This window comes from Salmo trutta, chromosome 1 (assembly GCF_901001165.1).
Source record: "Salmo trutta chromosome 1, fSalTru1.1, whole genome shotgun sequence".
In the NCBI taxonomy this organism is placed as follows: Eukaryota; Metazoa; Chordata; class Actinopteri; order Salmoniformes; family Salmonidae; genus Salmo; species Salmo trutta.
In genome coordinates, this window is record NC_042957.1 from 10,586,542 (window position 1) to 10,606,246 (window position 19,705).

The following is a 19,705-nucleotide window of genomic DNA, read 5'->3' on the forward strand; positions in this document are numbered from 1 at the left end:
TGAGGAGTGGCCAGTCCTCTTCTGGCTGTGCCGGGGTGGAGATTATAACAGAACATGGCCAAGATGTAGGATGTGGCTAGGGCATAGGGTGTGAGAAATCACAGAAAGACTAATTGAGATTGAGTCTGCGGTCCAAACACTTAAAAGACACACCCTCGTCCACTTACCCTCACCTTATGCCCTTGGATGAATCCCCGTCGCCATCTTGGAGGGTGGTCCAAATGATTAGCCAAGCAAGGGAAGTTTGCAACGTAAGCCCCTCAGCACTCGTTTTCAGTCGGCTTTGCAATTGTACAATTATGTTCACTCCGGGGCCTGAAACTCTCCATAATTTAATTCACAACGATTGTACATCCGCTAAGAAAAGTCTGCGAACACTTAAAAACAACATCAACATACAAGTGTAAGTAAAAACGAATGCAAATACGTTAGAAATTTACCACAACTTAAAAAGTTAATATGTTTTTGTTTGGTTATCTTTTGGAAAGTGTAGAAATAAAACATTTCCCTTCTTCAGTTCCAGCTGGGCAGGCTAACGTTAGTTAGCTAATTAATTTGCTAGGTATCATACAGTAGGCGTATATTAATAATTATATATTTAATATAAGTAGACATGCACTCATAATTGACTGTAGCCCATATAAAGCACCCACAAGCCACCGGTGGCAGAAAACACAATCATCGTGGGATGAACGAGTGACGAATTTCCGGCCAAGGATGGTCCATTTAAAAATCATTCCTTCCTCCCTTGCCCTGCAATTGTATACTCGTCAGACATCATGATACGTCATCAGAAGTGTCCACTTAATTTGAGGGTTGAGGGGAGAGGGTGTGTCTTTTAAGTGTTTGGACTGCAGACTGAGCCCTTGAAATGTTTGGGGTGTACTTGTCAGCCATCTTGATGGGGACAGGTGACTCATGACTGGTCATCTGATATTCACCTGATAGGTCACCTTACTAGGAGGCCATCTTGATTTGGGACACTGACAGAGAGACGGTAGAGAAAGCGAGACAGCCCATACCCTCGTTTTTCCCTCACACTGGTTCCCTCTCTCGTATGCTCACCCGAGAGAGGGAACGTCCACTTACACAGACAGGAACATTTGAATATTCTTTACAATGGTAAACCGCTTGAGTGAACTATCTTCATTTATCCACCATCTTTATTGACATTAGTAGGTTCTTATTGAAGAACTCATAACGACCTTCAGGAGAGTAGCAGTATCATCCATAACAACCTTCATAACACATTTAAGAGGAGATTTTTTTGGGGTGGAAGCATAGAGGAAGCATTAGAGGAAGCTCAATGGAAGCATTGAGCATAGAGGTCTTCATCACGATCGACTACAAACCTCTAATAACATAGCAACGTCAACATAGGCATCTCTTTTTTTCCTAATTTATTTGAAACATGAATGTTAGAACTAAAAAACAACAACAACACAGACGGACTGAACAGACGTAGAGATGTGAAAAGGAGCTCGGTGGAGTCCATTGGTGAGCCTGAAGAGGGCTTCTGTGTGCACCATAGTTCAAAGGTCATCATAGGTCGCCATAGTTCAAAGGTCATCATAGGTAATCATAGGTCACCATAGATCACACACACACAAGCACACACAGCATCTCTCATAATCTTTCACACACACATCATATACAGTACAACGCACCAGCACCTGACACAAACATGTTAAAAAGCACATTAAGGTGGTATAAAATAAATTGCACATGAGGATACAAGACGTAGGACTGTTGGAGATGTAGGACTGTTGGAGATGTAGGACTGTTGGAGCGAAAGGAGAAGGGAGGAACGCAGTGAGTGAATATGGAAAGAGGAAGATACCAGAAATATTCAATGAACAAAGGAGAGACAAAAGAAGGCAAGAATACAATTTAAACCACCAAAATAATTTAATAAAAATGAAAACAAGTAAATTTTTCTTGTTTATAATTGTTTTCCAGTCATCGATCCAAGGCTTTTAAAATATTTTTTTTATCGATTCAAGGCTTGCCCTGATTGGATAGTCCATTCCCAGTCTGCCTTGGAGAGTGAGCATTGTCGGCTACGGACCTTTAATTGTTTCAGGCTCGTTTGAAATCAATGTTCATTCCTATTTCTCTACAAAACCCATCTGTGTGCACCGGGACGGGGTGGTGGCAGGTGCAAGATTCCGCAACTTACAGATTCACATCCAGATATACACACTCACACACAAGTAAATGCCCACAGGCAGGCCCACACACTCTCAGGGCAGTCTAATCACCCCCATCTCTTTCTCCCTTTCTCACTGTTCTCTCTGTTCACAGCATGTGCAGTCTAACTGATTCAGTGTCTCTCTCTCTTTTTATTTTCATCCTTCCTTTCCTTCTTCACTTCCATTGAGAGTTTGAGAGCAGCTTGTCTGCCTCGGGGTACGTGGGGTACTTTACGGTTTCGATCTTCTCCTTGACTTTGTAGGATGGGTAGAGACCGGTGCGCCCTATTTTACGGTTGACCCCTTTCGAGTAGCCGTCCCAGTGGTTCCCTGCAACGCCGATGACGTCACCGGGCTCCAGAGGTACGTCCTCTGGGCTGCGGGGGTGGTGGGGGTAGATGGCGATCTGGTTGTGGGCGTTCTGGCCCCCGAAGTAGTAGATGTCGTCTAGTGAGTGAAAGAAGGAGGAGGCATCCGGGTGCAGCGTCTGCATGATCTCGTAGGCCACGCGGCACACCTGGTACAGGGTTACAGGAAACAGGAAGTAGGTATGCAGGAAACAGGAAGTGAGTCCAGGAAGTGTGAAGAATCATGTTAACTTAATTACATTCCGTGTATATGGCTGTTTAGATTTATTCAGATGAAAAAGTTACCTGGTCCCAGATCTCTTTGTGTTGTATGAGAGCAAAATTGCAAGATTATGTTATAATACTGTAATCGCATTAAATGGTTGTTTTATGCAACAGAATAGGGGGTTCTTAGAACACTCTCATCTGTGTGTGTTCTTCTGAGAATGGGCCTCTAGGGGCTTAATGCTGTCAGAAGATTTACGATGCCTTGGGTGATGAACCTAACAAGACCACATTCCATAGAATGAGTTGGTATTTCTGTTCTATGAGGTACCAGGGAGAGATGGCTCTGGTTTCTACACAATGAGAACAGTCTTTACAGCAGATAATGTCTGCAGTGAATTATTAGTATCTTTCATGCAAATCTTGACCTTGTGACCCATTCCATACATCTGTTGTTTGTCATGAGTATTCAGGAGGATGTATTTTGTTATAAAAAGGTGTTGTATTCTTTGTCTCGGGGCTCTAAACTAATCATCTGAGGGTGATTCAACGACCAGCCATCATTATCGTAGAGCACTCAATCGATTTGCTTTGTATGTGTGTGTTGTGTTGACCTGCTCCCTTATTAATAAGTGTGATAAGTTTGTCTCTCCTCATTTGATTGTGAAGTAATTAATCACCACAGTTGTCATGCCATCTCCTATGGCCCTTGTTTAACCTGTTTGGGATAGGGGGCAGTATTTTCACGGCCGGATAAAAAATGTACCCGATTTAATCTGGTTACACCATGCTGGTCTCTGTTTATTAACTATGATTAGTCACTTTAACTTCTTTGGGATAGGGGGCAGTATTTTCACGGCCGGATAAAAAACGTACCCAATTTAATCTGGTTACTACTCCTGCCCAGAAACTAGAATATGCATATAATTAGTACATTTGTATAGAAAACGCTCTAAAGTTTCTAAAAATGTTTGAATGGTGTCTGTGAGTACAACAGAACTCATATGGCAGGCCAAAACCTGAGAAGATTCTATACAGGAAGTGCCCTATCTGACAATTTGTTCTCCTTCTAGGGCATCTCTATCAAAAATACAGCATCTCTGTTGTAACGTGACATTTTCTAAGGCTTTCATTGGCTCTCAGAAGGCGCCAGAAAGTGGAATGAGAGTCTCTGGGCAAAAAACAGCAGGAGTTTTTGTGAGTGGTCCTGCTGAGAACAATAACACTGGAGCGCACGTGTACGAGACGACTCCATTTTTTTCTTTCAGTGTTTGAACGAATACAACGTCGCCCGGTTGGAATATTATCGCTATTTTACGAGAAAAATAGCATAAAAATGTATTTTAAACAGCGTTTGACATGCTTCGAAGTACGGTAATGGAATATTTGGAATTCTTTTGTCACGAAATACGCCGGCGCGTCACCCTTCGGATAGTGACTTGAACGCACTAACAAAACGGAGCTATTTGGATATAACTATGGATTATTTCGAACCAAAACAACATTTGTTGTTGAAGTAGAAGTCCTGGGAGTGCATTCTGACGAAGAACAGTTTTTCTTATAGTAAATCTGAGTTTGGTGAGGGCCAAACTTGGTGGGTGTCAAATTAGCTAGCCATGATGGCTGGGCTATGTACTCAGAATATTGCAAAACGTGCTTTCACCGAAAAGCTATTTTAAAATCTGACACCGCGATTGCATAAAGGAGTCCTGTATCTATAATTCTTAAAATAATTGTTATGTTTTTTTGTCAACGTTTATCGTGAGTAATTTAGTAAATTCACCGGAAGTTTGCGGTGGGTATGCTAGTTCTGAACATCACATGCTAATGTAAAAAGCTTTTTTTATATAAATATGAACTTGATTGAACAAAACATGCATGTATTGTATAACATAATGTCCTAGGAGTGTCATCTGATGAAGATCATCAAAGGTTAGTGCTGCATTTAGCTGTGTTTTGGTTTTTGTGAAATATATGCTTGCTTGGAAAATGGCTGTGTGATTGTTTTTGGCAGGGTACTCTCCTGACATAATCTAATGTTTTGCTTTCGTTGTAAAGCCTTTTTTGAAATCGGACAATGTGGTTAGATAAAGGAGAGACTTTTAAAATGGTGTAAAATAGTCATATATTTGAGAAATTGAAGTTTTTGCATTTTTGAGGTATTTGTATTTCGCGCCACGCTATACCATTGGATATTGGTGAGGCGTTCCGCTGTCCCTAACAGGTTAACATGACAATGACAATATGAGTTGGCTATTCAGGTAGGTAAGAATATAGGTTAGTGAATAATGTACTGTAAATTCACATAAAGGGTGTTGTGTCGAATATGGCACCCCTACCTGTGAGGAGAAGGTGCAGACCAGGAAGTCGGTCTGTGACAGGAAGTGGATGTCTAGGATCACTCCTCTCAGAGAGTTCTCGGTGTAGCGGTTGTGCAGACCGGCCGACCACGAGATGGAGTTATCACTGATGAACTCATAGTCTAGGTACCTGACGGACACAGCATTACACATACTGTATGGGCTTCTACATACAAACAGAAATACAATCATACACGCTCATACACACACTTGGTACCGGAGTGCCAAATCTAGGACAAAAAGGCTTCTCAACAGTTTATACCCCCAAGCCATAAGACTCCTGAACAGGTAACCAAATGGTTACCCGGACTATTTGCATTGTGTGCCCCCCCAACCCCTCTTTTACACTGCTGCTACTCTCTGTTTATCATATATGCATAGTCACTTTAACTATACATTCATGTACATACTACCTCAATTGGGCCGACCAACCAGTGCTCCCGCACATTGGCTAACCGGGCTGCATTGTGTTCCACCACGCGCCAGCCCCTCTTTATGCTACTGCTACTCTCTGTTTATCATATATGCATAATCACTTTAACCATACCCACATGTACATACTACCTCAATAAGCCTGACTAACCGGTGTCTGTATATAGCCTTGCTACTGTTATTTTCAAATGTCTTTTTACTGTTGTTTTATTTCTTTACTTACCTACACACACACACACACACACACACACACACACACACACACACACACACACACACACACACACAACTTTTTTTCGCACTATTGGTTAAAGCCTGTAAGTAAGCATTTCACTGTAAGGTCTACACCTGTTGTATTCGGCGCACGTGACAAATAAACTTTGTTTTGATACATGCATGTAAACACACACACGCATGCACCCATGCACACACACGCGCACACACACACACACACACACACACACACACACACACACACACACACACACAAACACACACACACACACACCACACACTCCCCTTTCATTATTCATTATTAGGGTATTGGTGGTTACTCACTTGGTCTTAGCCTCTTGCAGTAGTGAGGGGTCATCTGTTGCCAGGTAGACTCGTTTCTTGTCCACATGGATGCGTCGGGCCATGTGTTGGAACTGTTCCTCCACATGAACCATATACTCCTCTATAGGGTGGAATGCTGCTTCCGTCCCCACCTTATCCGTCCGCCGAACATGGACCCTACAGAGAGGGAGGGAGAGAGAAGGGGGAGAGGGAGGGAGAGAGAGGGTCAGAGGGAGGGAGAGAGAGGGATAGGGAGAGAGAGAGGGAGGGAGAAAAAGGGAGAGAGAGGGGGAGAGGGAGGGAGAGAGGGGGAGAGGGAGAGGGAGGAAGAGAGATGGGTGGGAGAGAGAGGGGGAGAGGGAGGAAGAGAGATGGGTGGGAGAGAGAGGGGGAGAGGGAGGGAGATGGGGAGAGGATTGGAGATAGATGGGAGGGAGCGAGATGGAGAGAGAGGGTCAGATGGAGGGGGAGAGAGGGGGAGAGAGGGGGAGAGGGAGGGGGGGAGAGGATTGGAGATAGATGGGAGGGAGAGGGAGGGAGAGAGAGGGTCAGAGGGAGGGAGAGAGAGGGATAGGGAGAGAGAGAGGGAGGGAGAAAAAGGGAGAGAGAGGGGGAGAGGGAGGGAGAGAGGGGGAGAGGGAGAGGGAGGAAGAGAGATGGGTGGGAGAGAGAGGGGGAGAGGGAGGAAGAGAGATGGGTGGGAGAGAGAGGGGGAGAGGGAGGGAGATGGGGAGAGGATTGGAGATAGATGGGAGGGAGCGAGATGGAGAGAGAGGGTCAGATGGAGGGGGAGAGAGGGGGAGAGAGGGGGAGAGGGAGGGGGGGAGAGGATTGGAGATAGATGGGAGGGAGCGAGATGGAGAGAGAGGGTCAGATGGAGGGGGAGAGAGGGGGAGAGAGGGGGAGAGGGAGATGGGGAGAGGATTGGAGATAGATGGGAGGGAGCGAGATGGAGAGAGGGGGTCAGATGGAGGGAGAGAGAGGGGGAGAGAGGGGGAGAGGGAGGGAGAGCAACACTTTCAATCAATACGTTCACTATCAGCTACCACTGTAATTATTTAGGCAGCATCATTGTGACCTTGCCAGTCTTGCCGATAATCAGAGACAGAGAGAGACAGAGAAAAAAAAGTAATAAGAAAGAAAGAAAGATAGAAAGAATTAATGAAAGAAGAAAGATAGAAAGAAAGAGAACAAATTTGTCAATGCAGGAGTAATGAGTGAAAAAGAAAGGCAGGAAGAGAGGGGGTTTTGAACGAGAAAGAAGCAAACAGGAATAAAAGAGCAGGGCTGCATGTGTTTGTGAAACTGAGTGCTTTCTTTGTTTAATCCCTCATTACACAACACATCTATCTATGGTTCAGAAAAGAGAGAGGTAGAGACAAAGGGAATGAGAGAGAGAGAGAGAGAGAGAAAGGGAGAGATCGGGTGAACTGGCGTGCAAGAGAGCGAGAGGGAATGAGAGAAAGAGCGAGAGAGAGAGAGAGAAAAGGAAAGCGAGAGAATGAGATAAAAAAAAAAACACAGTGAGCCCAATTACCAGAATTGTCCTAAGATCATTCAGCCTAGTCCTCAGGATGCTCACTGGAGCTACAAACGCCTATTTTTACCCTGCAAATTAAATCCGTACACACTCCTGGATCAGAGAGAAAAAAGGGAACGAGGGATTGAGATGGGTAAGGGGAGGGGTACAGAGGGGTAGGAGAGAGGGATTCTCTTCATCTTTCTCTCAGTCTATCCCTCTCTTCATCTCTACCCCACCTTATCTCTCTTTCAATCTCTCTCTCTCTGATGTGATGGGCCTCTTGACTATGAGTCTCTCCATTCTCCAGTTCACCAAATCTCATCTCTCTGCCATGGTTTCCATCTCTCCTCCACTTCTCTTCCCTCTACCATGTCTCTCTCTCTCTTTCTCCCGCTTTCTCTCTCCTTTCATCTCTCCTTTCATCTCTCCTCCTATTTTGTTTGTCATCTCGTTGTCTCCCTTTTCTCTCCCTTTATCCCGCCGCCTGTTCGTTGGCAGACAAAACGGCCGTGCTGGGGTGCTTAGCGTCAAGCGGCATTCGAGTAGTGAATCCCACCATCCCTCCATCCTCTTCCACCACATCCTCTATGGCTGTGGCTGAGGCTGGAGCTGTGGCTGGGGCTTGGGCTTTGGCTGAGTCTGTGGCTAGGGCTGGGGCTTGGTCTGGGTCTGTGGCTGGGTCTGGGGCTGTGGCTGGGTCTGGGGCTGTGGCTGGGTCTGGGGCTGTGGCTGGAGCTGTGGCTGGGTCTGGGTCTGTGGCTGGGTCTGTGGCTGTGGCTGTGGCTGAGTCTGTGGCTAGGGCTGGGGCTTGGTCTGGGTCTGTGGCTGGCTCTGTGGCTGGAGCTGTGGCTGGGTCTGGGGCTGTGGCTGGGGCTGTGGCTGGGTCTGGGGCTGTGGCTGGAGCTGTGGCTGGGTCTGGGTCTGTGGCTCGAGCTGTGGCTGGGTCTGTGGCTGTAGCTGTGGCTGGGTCTGGGGCTGTGGCTGGGTCTGGGGCTGTGGCTGGGTCTGTGGCTGTAGCTGTGGCTGGGTCTGGGGCTGTGGCTGGGTCTGTGGCTGTAGCTGTGGCTGGGTCTGGGGCTGGAGCTGTGGCTGGGTCTGGGTCTGGGGCTGGGGCTGTGGCTGTGGCTGGAGCTGTGGTTGGAGCTGGGTCTGTGGCTGGAGCTGTGGCTGGGTCTGGGGCTGTGGCTGGGTCTGGGTCTGTGGCTGGGTCTGGGTCTGTGGCTGGGTCTGGGGCTGGAGCTGTGGCTGGAGCTGTGGCTGGAGCTGAGGCTTTCCCTTCATAAGAGCTTTGCTTTTCACAGGAGCTTTGCTCTTCACAGGAGCGGGGAGAGATGGGGAGATGCAGGGAGACTGTAGCCAAAAGTCTGGCTCCCAAGCCATCTCGTTACCTCAGAGTTACCTCATACACTCCCTCCCCCTCTGAAGCCCCCCTCACTTTCCTCCTCTAGCATGCTCTCTCTCTTTCCCCCTCTCTCTCTAGTCTCCTCTATTTTATACTCTCCCCCCACAGCTCTCTCTCTAGTCTCCTCTATTGTATACTCTCCCCCCACAGCTCTCTCTCTAGTCTCCTCTATTTTATACTCTCCCCCCACAGCTCTCTCTCTAGTCTCCTCTATTTTATACTCTCCCCCCACAGCTCTCTCTCTAGTCTCCTCTATTTTATACTCTCCCCCCACAGCTCTCTCTCTAGTCTCCTCTATTTTATACTCTCCCCCCACAGCTCTCTCTCTAGTCTCCTCTATTTTATACTCTCCCCCCACAGCTCTCTCTCTAGTCTCCTCTATTTTATACTCTCCCCCCACAGCTCTCTCTCTAGTCTCCTCTATTTTATACTCTCCCCCCACAGCTCTCTCTCTAGTCTCCTCTATTTTATACTCTCCCCCTGACAGCTTTCTCTCTAGTCTCCTCTATTTTATACTCTCCCCCCACAGCTCTCTCTCTAGTCTCCTCTATTTTATACTCTCCCCCCACAGCTCTCTCTCTAGTCTCCTCTATTTTATACTCTCCCCCCACAGCTCTCTCTCTAGTCTCCTCTATTTTATACTCTCCCCCCACAGCTCTCTCTCTAGTCTCCTCTATTGTATACTCTCCCCCCACAGCTCTCTCTAGTCTCCTCTATTTTGTACTCTCCCCCCACCCTCCTCTATTTTGTGCTCTCTCTCTCTATACTCCTGTTACACCACCAAAGCCAAGCCTTCCTTCCTTCCCCACCCACCCACTCCTCTCCCCTTCTCTTCTTTCCCCCTCCATTCCATTCTCCCCCCCACCCCACCTCCTTTCCCCCTGGGGTGGTGTGAGAACTACTCAGGCACTATATTAGAAGTACTCAGGCACTATATTAGAAGTACTCAGGCACTATATTAGAAGTACTCAGGCACTATACACTACTGTTCAAAAGTTTGGGGTCACTTAGAAATGACCTTGTTTTTTAAAGAAAAGCAAATTTTTTGTCCATTAAAATAACATCGAATTGATGAGAAATACAGTGTAGACATTGTTCATGTTGTAAATGACTATTGTAGCTGTGTCGTGACGTTGTATTAGTTAATGTGACGACTGCTGCTCACCAAATGATTAATGGGTTATAACTGCGTGATTAAATGAATCAAGCAATTATTAACTCATTAACCTGGGGCACCATGGGGAAATTAGTTTTGATGAGTTTAATTTAAGAATATCAGAATATTGATTTTACAACAGTCGCTAATTAATCAATTTCCTCTACAGTCTCATTCTGAACGTCGCACAATCCGGGAATCTGCACAAACCCGAGTCCCACCAATGAGTTCGTACCACACCAATTTTAGTTGATTATTTATTTACTAGAAAGCTAAAATGATAATAAAAGATACACATACACAAAACACAATCTAGGCTATTGATTAGAACTTAGTATAACGGGCTAACTGTCACGCCCTGGGGAGTATCGCCGTCCAAGGGAGGAAATAGAGGCAGCAAGAGAGGAATGGCGACGATACGAGGAACTAGCACGGCAACGACGGAAGCCCGAGAGGCAGCTCCCCCCAAAAATTGGGGGGGGGGGGGGGGGGCACACGGGGAGATTGGCGGAGTCAGGTTTTAGACCTGAGCCAACACCCCGTGCTTACCATAGGGAGTGTGTGACCAGTCAGGCACCATGTTATGCGGTGATGCGCACGGTATCCCCAGTGCGCATTCACAGCCCGGTGCGCTCGTTGCCGGATCCCCGCATTTGCCGGGCTAAGTGAGCATTCAGCCAGGACGGGTTGTGCGGCTCAGCGCTCCTGGTCTCCAGTGCGCCTCCTCGGTCCAGGATATCCTGCGCCAGCTCTACGCACTGTGTTTCCAGTGCGCCTTCACAGCCCAGTGCGTCCTGTGCCAGTGCCCCGCACTTGCCGGGCTAAAGTGAGCATCCAGCCAGGATGGGTTGTGCCAGCCCTACGCTCCAGACCTCCAGTGCGCCTCCACGGCCCAGTATATCCTGTGCCAGCTCCACTCACCCGGCCTCCAGTGCGTCTCCCCAGTCCGGTGAGACCTGTTCCGGCTCCACGTACCAGGCCTCCAGTGTGTCTCCCCAGCCTCGTAAGCCCTGTGGCAGCTCCACGCATCAGGCTGCCAGTACGTCTCCTGAGTCCGGTGAAACCTGTTCCGGCTCATGGTACGAAGCCTCCAGTGATGATCAATGGTCCGAAGCCTCCAGTGATGATCCATGGCCCGGAGCCTGTAGTGATGATCCATGGCGGGGAGCCTGCAGCGACGGTCCCCGGTCCGGAGCCTGCAGCGACGGTCCCCGGTCCGGAGCCCCCAGCGACGGTCCGGAACCTCCAGCGAAGGTCGGCGGTCCGGAGCCTCCAGCGACGGTCGGCTGTCCGGAGCCTCCAGCGACGGTCGGCAGTCCGGAGCCTCCAGCGACGGTCGACAGTCCGGAGCCTATAGCGACGGTCGGCAGTCCGGAGCCTCCAGCGACGGTCGGCAGTCCGGAGCCTCCAGCGGGGGTTCCCAGTCCAGAGCCTCCGGCAACGATCTCCGGTCTGGTTCCTCCAGCAACGACCTACAGTCTGGAGCCTCCGGCAATGATCCACGGTCCGGTTCCACGAAAGTGGGGGGAGCCCCAAGCGGAGGGGGGTCTGCGTCCTGCACCGGACCCTCCACCGAGAGGAGATGCCCACCCGGACCCTCCCCTATAGGTTCAGGTTTGCGGCCGGAGTCCGCACCTTTGGGGGGGGGGGTACTGTCATGCCCTGACCTTAGAGATCCTTATTATTCTCTATGTTTGGTTAGGTCAGGGTGTGACTCGGGTGGGAAAGTCTATGTTGTCTGTTTCTTTGTTTTTGGGCCGCGTGTGGTTCCCAATCAGAGGCAGCTGTCTACCATTTTCCACCTGTGTTTGTGGGATTTTTTTTAGTGTCTGTGCCTACGGAACTGTTCGCTCTCGTTTTGTTGTTTTTGGTTATTTTTGTTTGAGTGTTTCTTGAAATAAATGATCATGAACACTTACCACGCTGCGCTTTGGTCCACTTCTCCTTCTAACGACGAGCGTTACACCAACACACTATGATGCGTGTTACCCAAAATGGGGATTTAAAAGAGAGAAAAAGAGAAAGTACACGAGAGAAATATACATTTGGGTGCATTTGTCAGCTATGCTTATTTTAACCCTAGCCTTGCCCCGAACTGCCGCTCTTATGGGTCAGAATATAATGATGTAATTACCTGTTGAAGGTCTCCGCGGTGGGTCTCTGCGTGGGCCGTTTAGGCTTCCAGAATGGCGCACTTCTCTGGTGCAACTCTCTGGTTGTCCTCACGATGTCAGTGTCCTTTGGCCTAATAGTCTGATTCCTCGCCCTCGTTCTGAAAGGGGTCTTCTGTGGACAGCCAGCATAGGAATGAAACAGTGTAGATACGATTCGATGGGGAGCGGAGGCCAGGTGGTCCGGCTTGAATTCACCCACTTAGATGCAGCTACTCCTCCGTAGCATGGATAGAATAAGGTTCCTTTGTCTTCAACTTCATGTTACGTTTTGGGTACGTTGACTACTCAGACCTTGCTGCAGCTCGGGTCACTTAATTTTTAACTGACATGTCTTATACCCTCGGGTCAGAAGTGGGCGTAACCGCCTTTAGGGCAATTCTCTGGGCGTACCAAGTTAAGAGGCTGAAGGTCTAGATTTAACTAGTTACGAGGCTGGAGGTCTAGATTTTACTCAAATCCAATTTTAGACAACTAACTTCACATTTCATTTTTACCAAAACATTCTCATTTATTTGGACATTTTCCACACAACATACAATGTATAAACATCAAGCATATAGTAGGAAAACTCTTAAAGTTACAATGTTTTCGTAATAACGTCATCCTTTAACCTTTTAATAACACAAAAATGACATTAATTTTCATATTCCATCTATCGTCATTACCACTATTGTGGCTGACGGAAACCATTGTTCCAAAGTCCATTTATTGCATGTTTAATGTTCAGAGGCCAGTTCTCCATAGTGAGAAGACAAAGGAATTGTGTCTGTTGCCTAGGATTTACAATGGGCGTGAGGGGTCATAAAACCCCCACATCTTCATACCCCTAGATCTCTCCTCCTCTGTTGGGGGTGAGAGATAATCTGTAGGGTTGTGGTCTCCTGTAACCTGACCTGATCAGGACAGTCATGACAGTTGGAAACGGCACATTTTTTATGGAATATCTACATAGGCGAACAGAGGCCCACTATCAGCAACCATCCCTCCTGTGTTCCAATGGCACGTTGTGTTAGCTAATCCAAGTTTATCATTTTAAAAAGGTGAATTGATCATTAGAAAACCCTTTTGCAATTATGTTAGCACAGCTGAAAACTGTTGTTCTGATTAAAGAAGCAATAAATCTGGTCTTCTTTAGACTAGTTGAGTATCTGGAGCATCAACATTTGTGGGTTCGATTACAGGCTCAAAATGGCCAGAAACAAAGACCTTTCTTCTGAAACTCGTCAGTCTATACTTGTTCTGAGAAATGAAGGCTATTCCATGCAAGAAATTGCCAAGAAACTGAAGATCTCGTACAACACTGTGTACTACTCCCTTCACAGAACAGCGCAAACTGTATCTAACCAGAATATAAAGAGTAATGGGAGGCCCCGGTGCGCAACTGAGCAAGAGGACAAGTACATTAGAGTGTCTAGTTTGAGAAACAGATGCCTCACAAGTCCTCAACTTGCAGCTTCACTAAATAGTACCCGCAAAAGACCTCAACGTCAACAGTGAAGAGGCGACTCCGGGATGCTGGCCTTCTAGGCAGAGTTGCTAAGAAAAAGCCATATCTCAGACTGGCCAAAAAAATAAAGATTAAGATGGATAAAAGAACACAGACACCAGACAGAGGAAGATTGGAAAAAAGTGTTATGGACAGACAAATCTAAGTTTGAGGTGTTCGGATCACAAAGAAGAACATTCGTGAGATGCAGAAAAAATGAAACGATGCTGGAGGAGTGCTTGACGCCATCTGTCAAGCATGGTGGAGGCAATGTGATGATCTGGGGGTGCTTTGGTGGTGGTAAAGTGGGAGATTTGTACAGGGTAAAAGGGATCTTGAAGAGGGAAGGCTATCACTTCATTTTGCAATGCCATGCCATACCCTGTGGACGGCGCTTAATTGGAGCCAATTTCCTCCTAAAACAGGACAATGACCCAAGGAACAGCTCCAAACTATGCAATAACTATTTAGGGAAGAAGCAGTCAGCTGGTATTCTGTCTATAATGGAGTGGCCAGCACAGTCACCCGATCTCAACCCTATTGAGCTGTTGTGGGAGCAGCTTGACCGTATGGTATGTAAGAAATGCCCATCAAGCCAATCCAACTTGTGGGAGGTGCTTCAGGAAGCATGGGGTGAAATCTCTTCAGATTACCTCAACAAATTGACAATTAGAATACCAAAGGTCTACATGGCTCCAAATGGAGGATTTTTTGACGAAAGCAAAGTTTGAAGGACACAGTTATTATTTCAATTAAAAATCATTATTAACTATCTTTCCTATTCATTTTGCAACTAATTTCATGTATGTTTTCATGGAAAACAAAGACATTTCTAAGTGACCCCAAACTTTTGAACGGTACTGTATTAGAACATCAGGGGGAGAGTGAGGAGAGAGTGAGGAGAGGTGAGAGGAGAGGTGAGAGGAGAGGTGAGAGGAGATGACAATGTGATAGAGATGTGAATAAAGAAGAGAGAGAGAATGGTGGGAAATAGAGACAGTGCTGAATAAAATAAATGAGACAAAGACAAAAGTGGGTGAAAGACAGAATAATATAAGGTGTATAAATATAAATAAGGCGTATAAGACTGGGAGAAACAGACAAAAAAGAACAGAGAAAGAGAACAACGGAAACCGAAAATCATAAGAGACAGACACAAAAAAAGAGTACATACCCTATGATGGGATGCCTGAAACCCAGCTTGGCTGTGGTATCCAGGATCTCCTTCTCCAGCCAGGCCTGAGGATGGACCAGGTACTTGACAAACTGAGACACCCACCACACGGACGGGTCACCATGGAGTCGGTGGAGGCGCTGGGCTAGGTCTTCTGGGATGGACAGGGGCAGGTAGGGGGGGCGGGGCTGCAGGCTGTCCACGATGGGTAACTCCACCACCTGGATGTCCTTGTCATGGGTCTCACCTAGAGAGACGGAGGGAAGAGAGTTACTTAGGAGAAAACACTGGGTCTTTTATGTTCTACACTGGGGCATGGAGAAAACCCCAGGTCTTCTATCTGCTACACTGGATGCGTAACTTTTGGCCAGTGCAGAACAGAGCGTGAGCAGAGCCCACTTCATCAAGTGTTCGCGATCTCATGAGCTGCATGTCAAATTTTTGAAAATACAACCAGAGCGTAATGTTATGCTGAGCTGCACTGGTTATGCCCCTGTTTATTTAGCATGAATTGGAGCTGGACTAGTGTAACATATCATTTAGGTTGCATCAAACTAGCAATCTGCTGTTACTAACAACAATGTTACCTGTCACTCCACAAAAGCTATGGGAGAGCAACGGAAACAACGACTGCTGTGTATCAGAGTGGGGTGATGTTAGTCTAGTGCACAATGGACGTTAGTCTAGTGCACAATGGACGTTAGTCTAGTGCACAATGGACGTTAGTCTAGTGCACAATGGACGTTAGTCTAGCGCACAATGGACGTTGGTCTAGCGCACAATGGACGTTGGTCTAGCGCACAATGGACGTTGGTCTAGTGCACAATGGACGTTAGTCTAGCGCACAATGGACGTTGGTCTAGCGCACAATGGACGTTGGTCTAGTGCACAATGGACGTTGGTCTAGTGCACAATAGACGTTAGTCTAGCGCACAATGGACGTTGGTCTAGTGCACAATGGACGTTAGTCTAGCGCACAATGGATGTTGGTCTAGTGCACAATGGACGTTAGTCTAGCGCACAATGGATGTTGGTCTAGCGCACAATGGACGTTAGTCTAGTGCACAATGGACGTTGGTCTAGTGCACAATGGACGTTGGTCTAGTGCACAATGGACGTTGGTCCAGCGCACAATGGACATTAGTCTAGCGCACACAGCTAACTAGCACTAACTAGCTAGCTATTCCACATTGACTACACTCACCCTCCTTTGACCCAAATGACCACCTCTTGGGTCCTTTCCTTAGTTTATGCAGATCTAAAAACAAAGACAGATGAGAGTTGATATCCAAATAACCTTTCTGCTGTATTACTTCTACTCATCTTATGTTGTCGGATCAGAGAAGATAAGGATGAGATGAAATGAGAGGGGGAAGCCATTCTAAACTATTGAGACGTAGCCTTATACTTAAACCCTCATCAATATACAATCATTGGATTGGTGTAAACATAGGCTAGACAGAGTTTCTGATTCCTCATGAAACCCAGACAAAAAAATACCATGATTTGGGGGATTTTCACAAATTGTTATCCATTTCTTAAGCATCCTGAGTTTGAAGAGGCGAAAGAAAAGCCAGCCCCGTCGCGGACCACGATGTCTTGTTCCCAGACAAACTAAACAACTTCTTTGCTGGCTTTGAGGACAATACAGTGCCACTGACACGGCCCGCTAGCAAAACCTGGGGCTCTCCTTCACTGTATCCAACGTGAGTAAAACATTTAAACGTGTTAACCCTCGCAAGGCTGCAGGCCCAGACGGCATCCCCAGCCGTGTCCTCAGAGCACGCGCAGACCAGCTGGCTGGTGTGTTTACGGACATATTCAATCAATCCTTATCCCAGTCTGCTGTTCCCACATGCTTCAAGAGGGCCACCATTGTTCCTGTTCCCAAGAAAGCTAAGGTAACTGAGCTAAATGACTACCGCCCCGTAGCACTCACTTCCGTCATTATGAAGTGCGCTGGGAGACTAGTCAAGGACCATATCACCTCTACCCTACCTGACACCCTAGACCCACTACAACTTGCTTACCACCCCAATAGGTCCACAGACGATGCAATCGCAATCACACTGCACACTGCCCTAACCCATCTGGACAAGAGGAATACCTATGTAAGAATGCTGTTCAACGACTACACCATAGTACCCTCCAAACTCGTCATTAAGCTCGAGACCCTGGGTCTCGACCCCGCCCTGTGCAACTGGGTCCTGGACTTCCTGACGGGCCGCCCCCAGGTGGTGAGGGTAGGTAACAACATCTCCACCCCGCTGATCCTCAACACTGGAGCCCCCCAAGGGTGCGTTCTCAGCCCTCTCCTGTACTCCCTGTTCACCCATGACTGTGTGGCCAGGCACGCCTCCAACTCAATCATCAAGTTTGCAGACGACACTACAGTGGTAGGCTTGATTACAGGAACAATGGTGGACATCTTGAAACAAGTGGGGACAGCAGACTGGTATAGGGAGAGATTGAATATGTCCGTAAACACTCCAGCCAGCTGGTCTGCGCATGCTTTGAGGATGCGGCTAGGTGTGTCGTCTGGAACGGCAGCCATGCGAGGGTTAATTTGCTTAACTGTCTTACTCACGTCGGCCACGGTAGAACAAGAGCCCACAATCCTTGAGAGCGAGCCGCGTCGGTGGCACTGTGTTGTCCTCAAAGCGGGCGAAGAAGGTGTTCAGCTTGTCTGGGAGCAAGACATCAGTGTACGCGATGTGGCTGGTTTCCCCTTTGTAATCTGTGACTGTAGACCCTGCCACATATGTCTCGTGTCTGAGTTGTTGAATTGCAACTCCACTTTGTTTCTGTACTGACGTTTTGCCTTTTTGATTGCCATCGACCATATACCCAGTCACCTTAAATGCGGTGCTTCGTGCTTTCAGTTTATCCACTGTTTCTCGTTTGGGTAGGTTTTAATAGTCACCATGGGAACAACAACCCCTATACACTTCCTGATGAATTCAGTCACCATGTCCGTGTAAACGTCAATGTTATTATCAGAGGCTACACGGAACATTTTCAAAACAATCTTGAAGCATGGATTTCAAATCGTAAGACTAGTGTTAAATTTACCTTAGCACGGGTACTTCCTGTTTGAGTTTCTGCCTATAGGAAGGGAGGAGCAAAATGGAGTTGTGATCTGATTTGCCGATGGGAGGGCGGGGAAGGGCCTTGTAGGCATTTCGAAAAGGCAAGTAGCAGTGATTTACTGTTTTTCCTAAGCGAGTACTACAGTCAATGTGTTAATAGAACTTCGGTAGCGTTTTGCTCATGTTTGCTTTGTTAACTTCTTTCATCTAGGCGTTCCGCTACCGGAACCCCGTTCTGCCAGCGGAACCCCTAGCCAACAGCCAATGGGATCGCATGGCGTGAAATACAAAAACCTCAAAAATGCAATAATTTCAATTTTTCAAACATTCAACTATTTTACACCATTTAAAGACAAGACTCTCGTTAATCTAACCACATTGTCCGATTTCAAAAAGGCTTTACAGCGAAAGCAAAACATTAGATTATGTTAGGAGAGTACATAGCCACAAATAATCACACAGCCATTTTCCAAGCAAGCATATATGTCGCAAAAACCCAAAACACAGCTAAATGAAGCACTAACCTTTGATGATTTCATCAGATGACACTCCTAGGACATTATGTTATACAATACATGCATGTTTTGTTTAATCAAGTTCATATTTATATCAAAAACAGCTTTTCACATTGGCATGTGATGTTCAGAAAATGTATTCCCACCGAAAACCTCCGGTGAATTTACTAAATTACTCATCATAAACGTTGACAAAATACATAACAATTATTTTAAGAATTATAGATACAGAACTCCTTTATGCAATCGCTATGTCAGATTTTAAAATAGCTTTTCGGCGAAAGCACATTTTGCAATATTCTGAGTACATAGCTCAGCCATCACGGTGAGCTATTCAGACACCCGCCACGTTCGGTGCACACTAAACTCAGAATTACTATTAGAAAGATTGTATTACCTTTGCTGATCTTCGTCAGAATGCACTCCCAGGACTGCTACTTCCACAATAAATATTGTTTTTGTTCCAAATAATCCATAGTTATGTCCAAATACCTCCGTTTTGTTTGTGCGTTCAGGTCACTATCCAAAGGGTAACGCGCGAGCGCATTTCGAGAACAAAAAATTCTAATTGTTCCATTACTGTACTCCGCTCTGATATCCAAAAGTTACTTCCGTCTGTATGTAATAAAACAAAAAACGTTCTGTGCTAATAATGTAAGAAATAACACACAAAAAAACGAAATACTGCAAAGTTTCTTAGGAGCTAGAAGCAGAGCTGCCATGTCTGTTGGTGCCATCTTGCCGGTACAAGTAAAAGGAGGGCTGTGATTGGTTACATTGCCTACTATGCAAATTTCTCTATGTAAAATGGGCCATAACTTTAATACTAGCAGAAACTGTGGAACTTTGATATGCACGTTGAATATATTATGTACAACAATATATTGAAAAATATGCCAAATATATGTTTTTGTAATGAGGTCTGTGTGTAGCTTGTGTAGAGGAGTCAGGTGCAGGGCAGTAGATATGAGTAAATAAACATAATTTACTCAAAATAGGAAAATACAATACAATAAAGCAAGCCCACATAACGGACCGTATAACATACAAACAATCACTCACAAAAAAACATG

At 46.5% G+C, this 19,705-nt stretch overlaps 1 protein-coding gene across 5 annotated transcripts in view; it reads right to left on the minus strand.

Moving 5' to 3' along the window:
- Positions 1 to 1,886: 1,886 nt before the first annotated feature.
- LOC115159225 (alpha-(1,6)-fucosyltransferase-like) overlaps positions 1,887 to 19,705 on the minus strand; it is a 194,025-nt gene continuing 176,206 nt past the window's right edge. For 3 of the 5 annotated variants that reach the window (XM_029708932.1, XM_029708764.1, XM_029708856.1), the window contains exons 7-11: positions 16,233 to 16,286; positions 15,029 to 15,275; positions 6,115 to 6,291; positions 5,104 to 5,254; positions 1,887 to 2,709 (exon numbers count right to left, since the gene is read on the minus strand). In XM_029708932.1, coding sequence (XP_029564792.1) covers positions 2,368 to 2,709; positions 5,104 to 5,254; positions 6,115 to 6,291; positions 15,029 to 15,275; positions 16,233 to 16,286 — 971 coding nt within the window. In that variant the 3' untranslated portion in view covers positions 1,887 to 2,367. The remainder of the gene's footprint in view (positions 2,710 to 5,103; positions 5,255 to 6,114; positions 6,292 to 15,028; positions 15,276 to 16,232; positions 16,287 to 19,705) is intronic. The other 2 variants (XM_029709019.1, XM_029709108.1) reach the window with 1 other exon arrangement.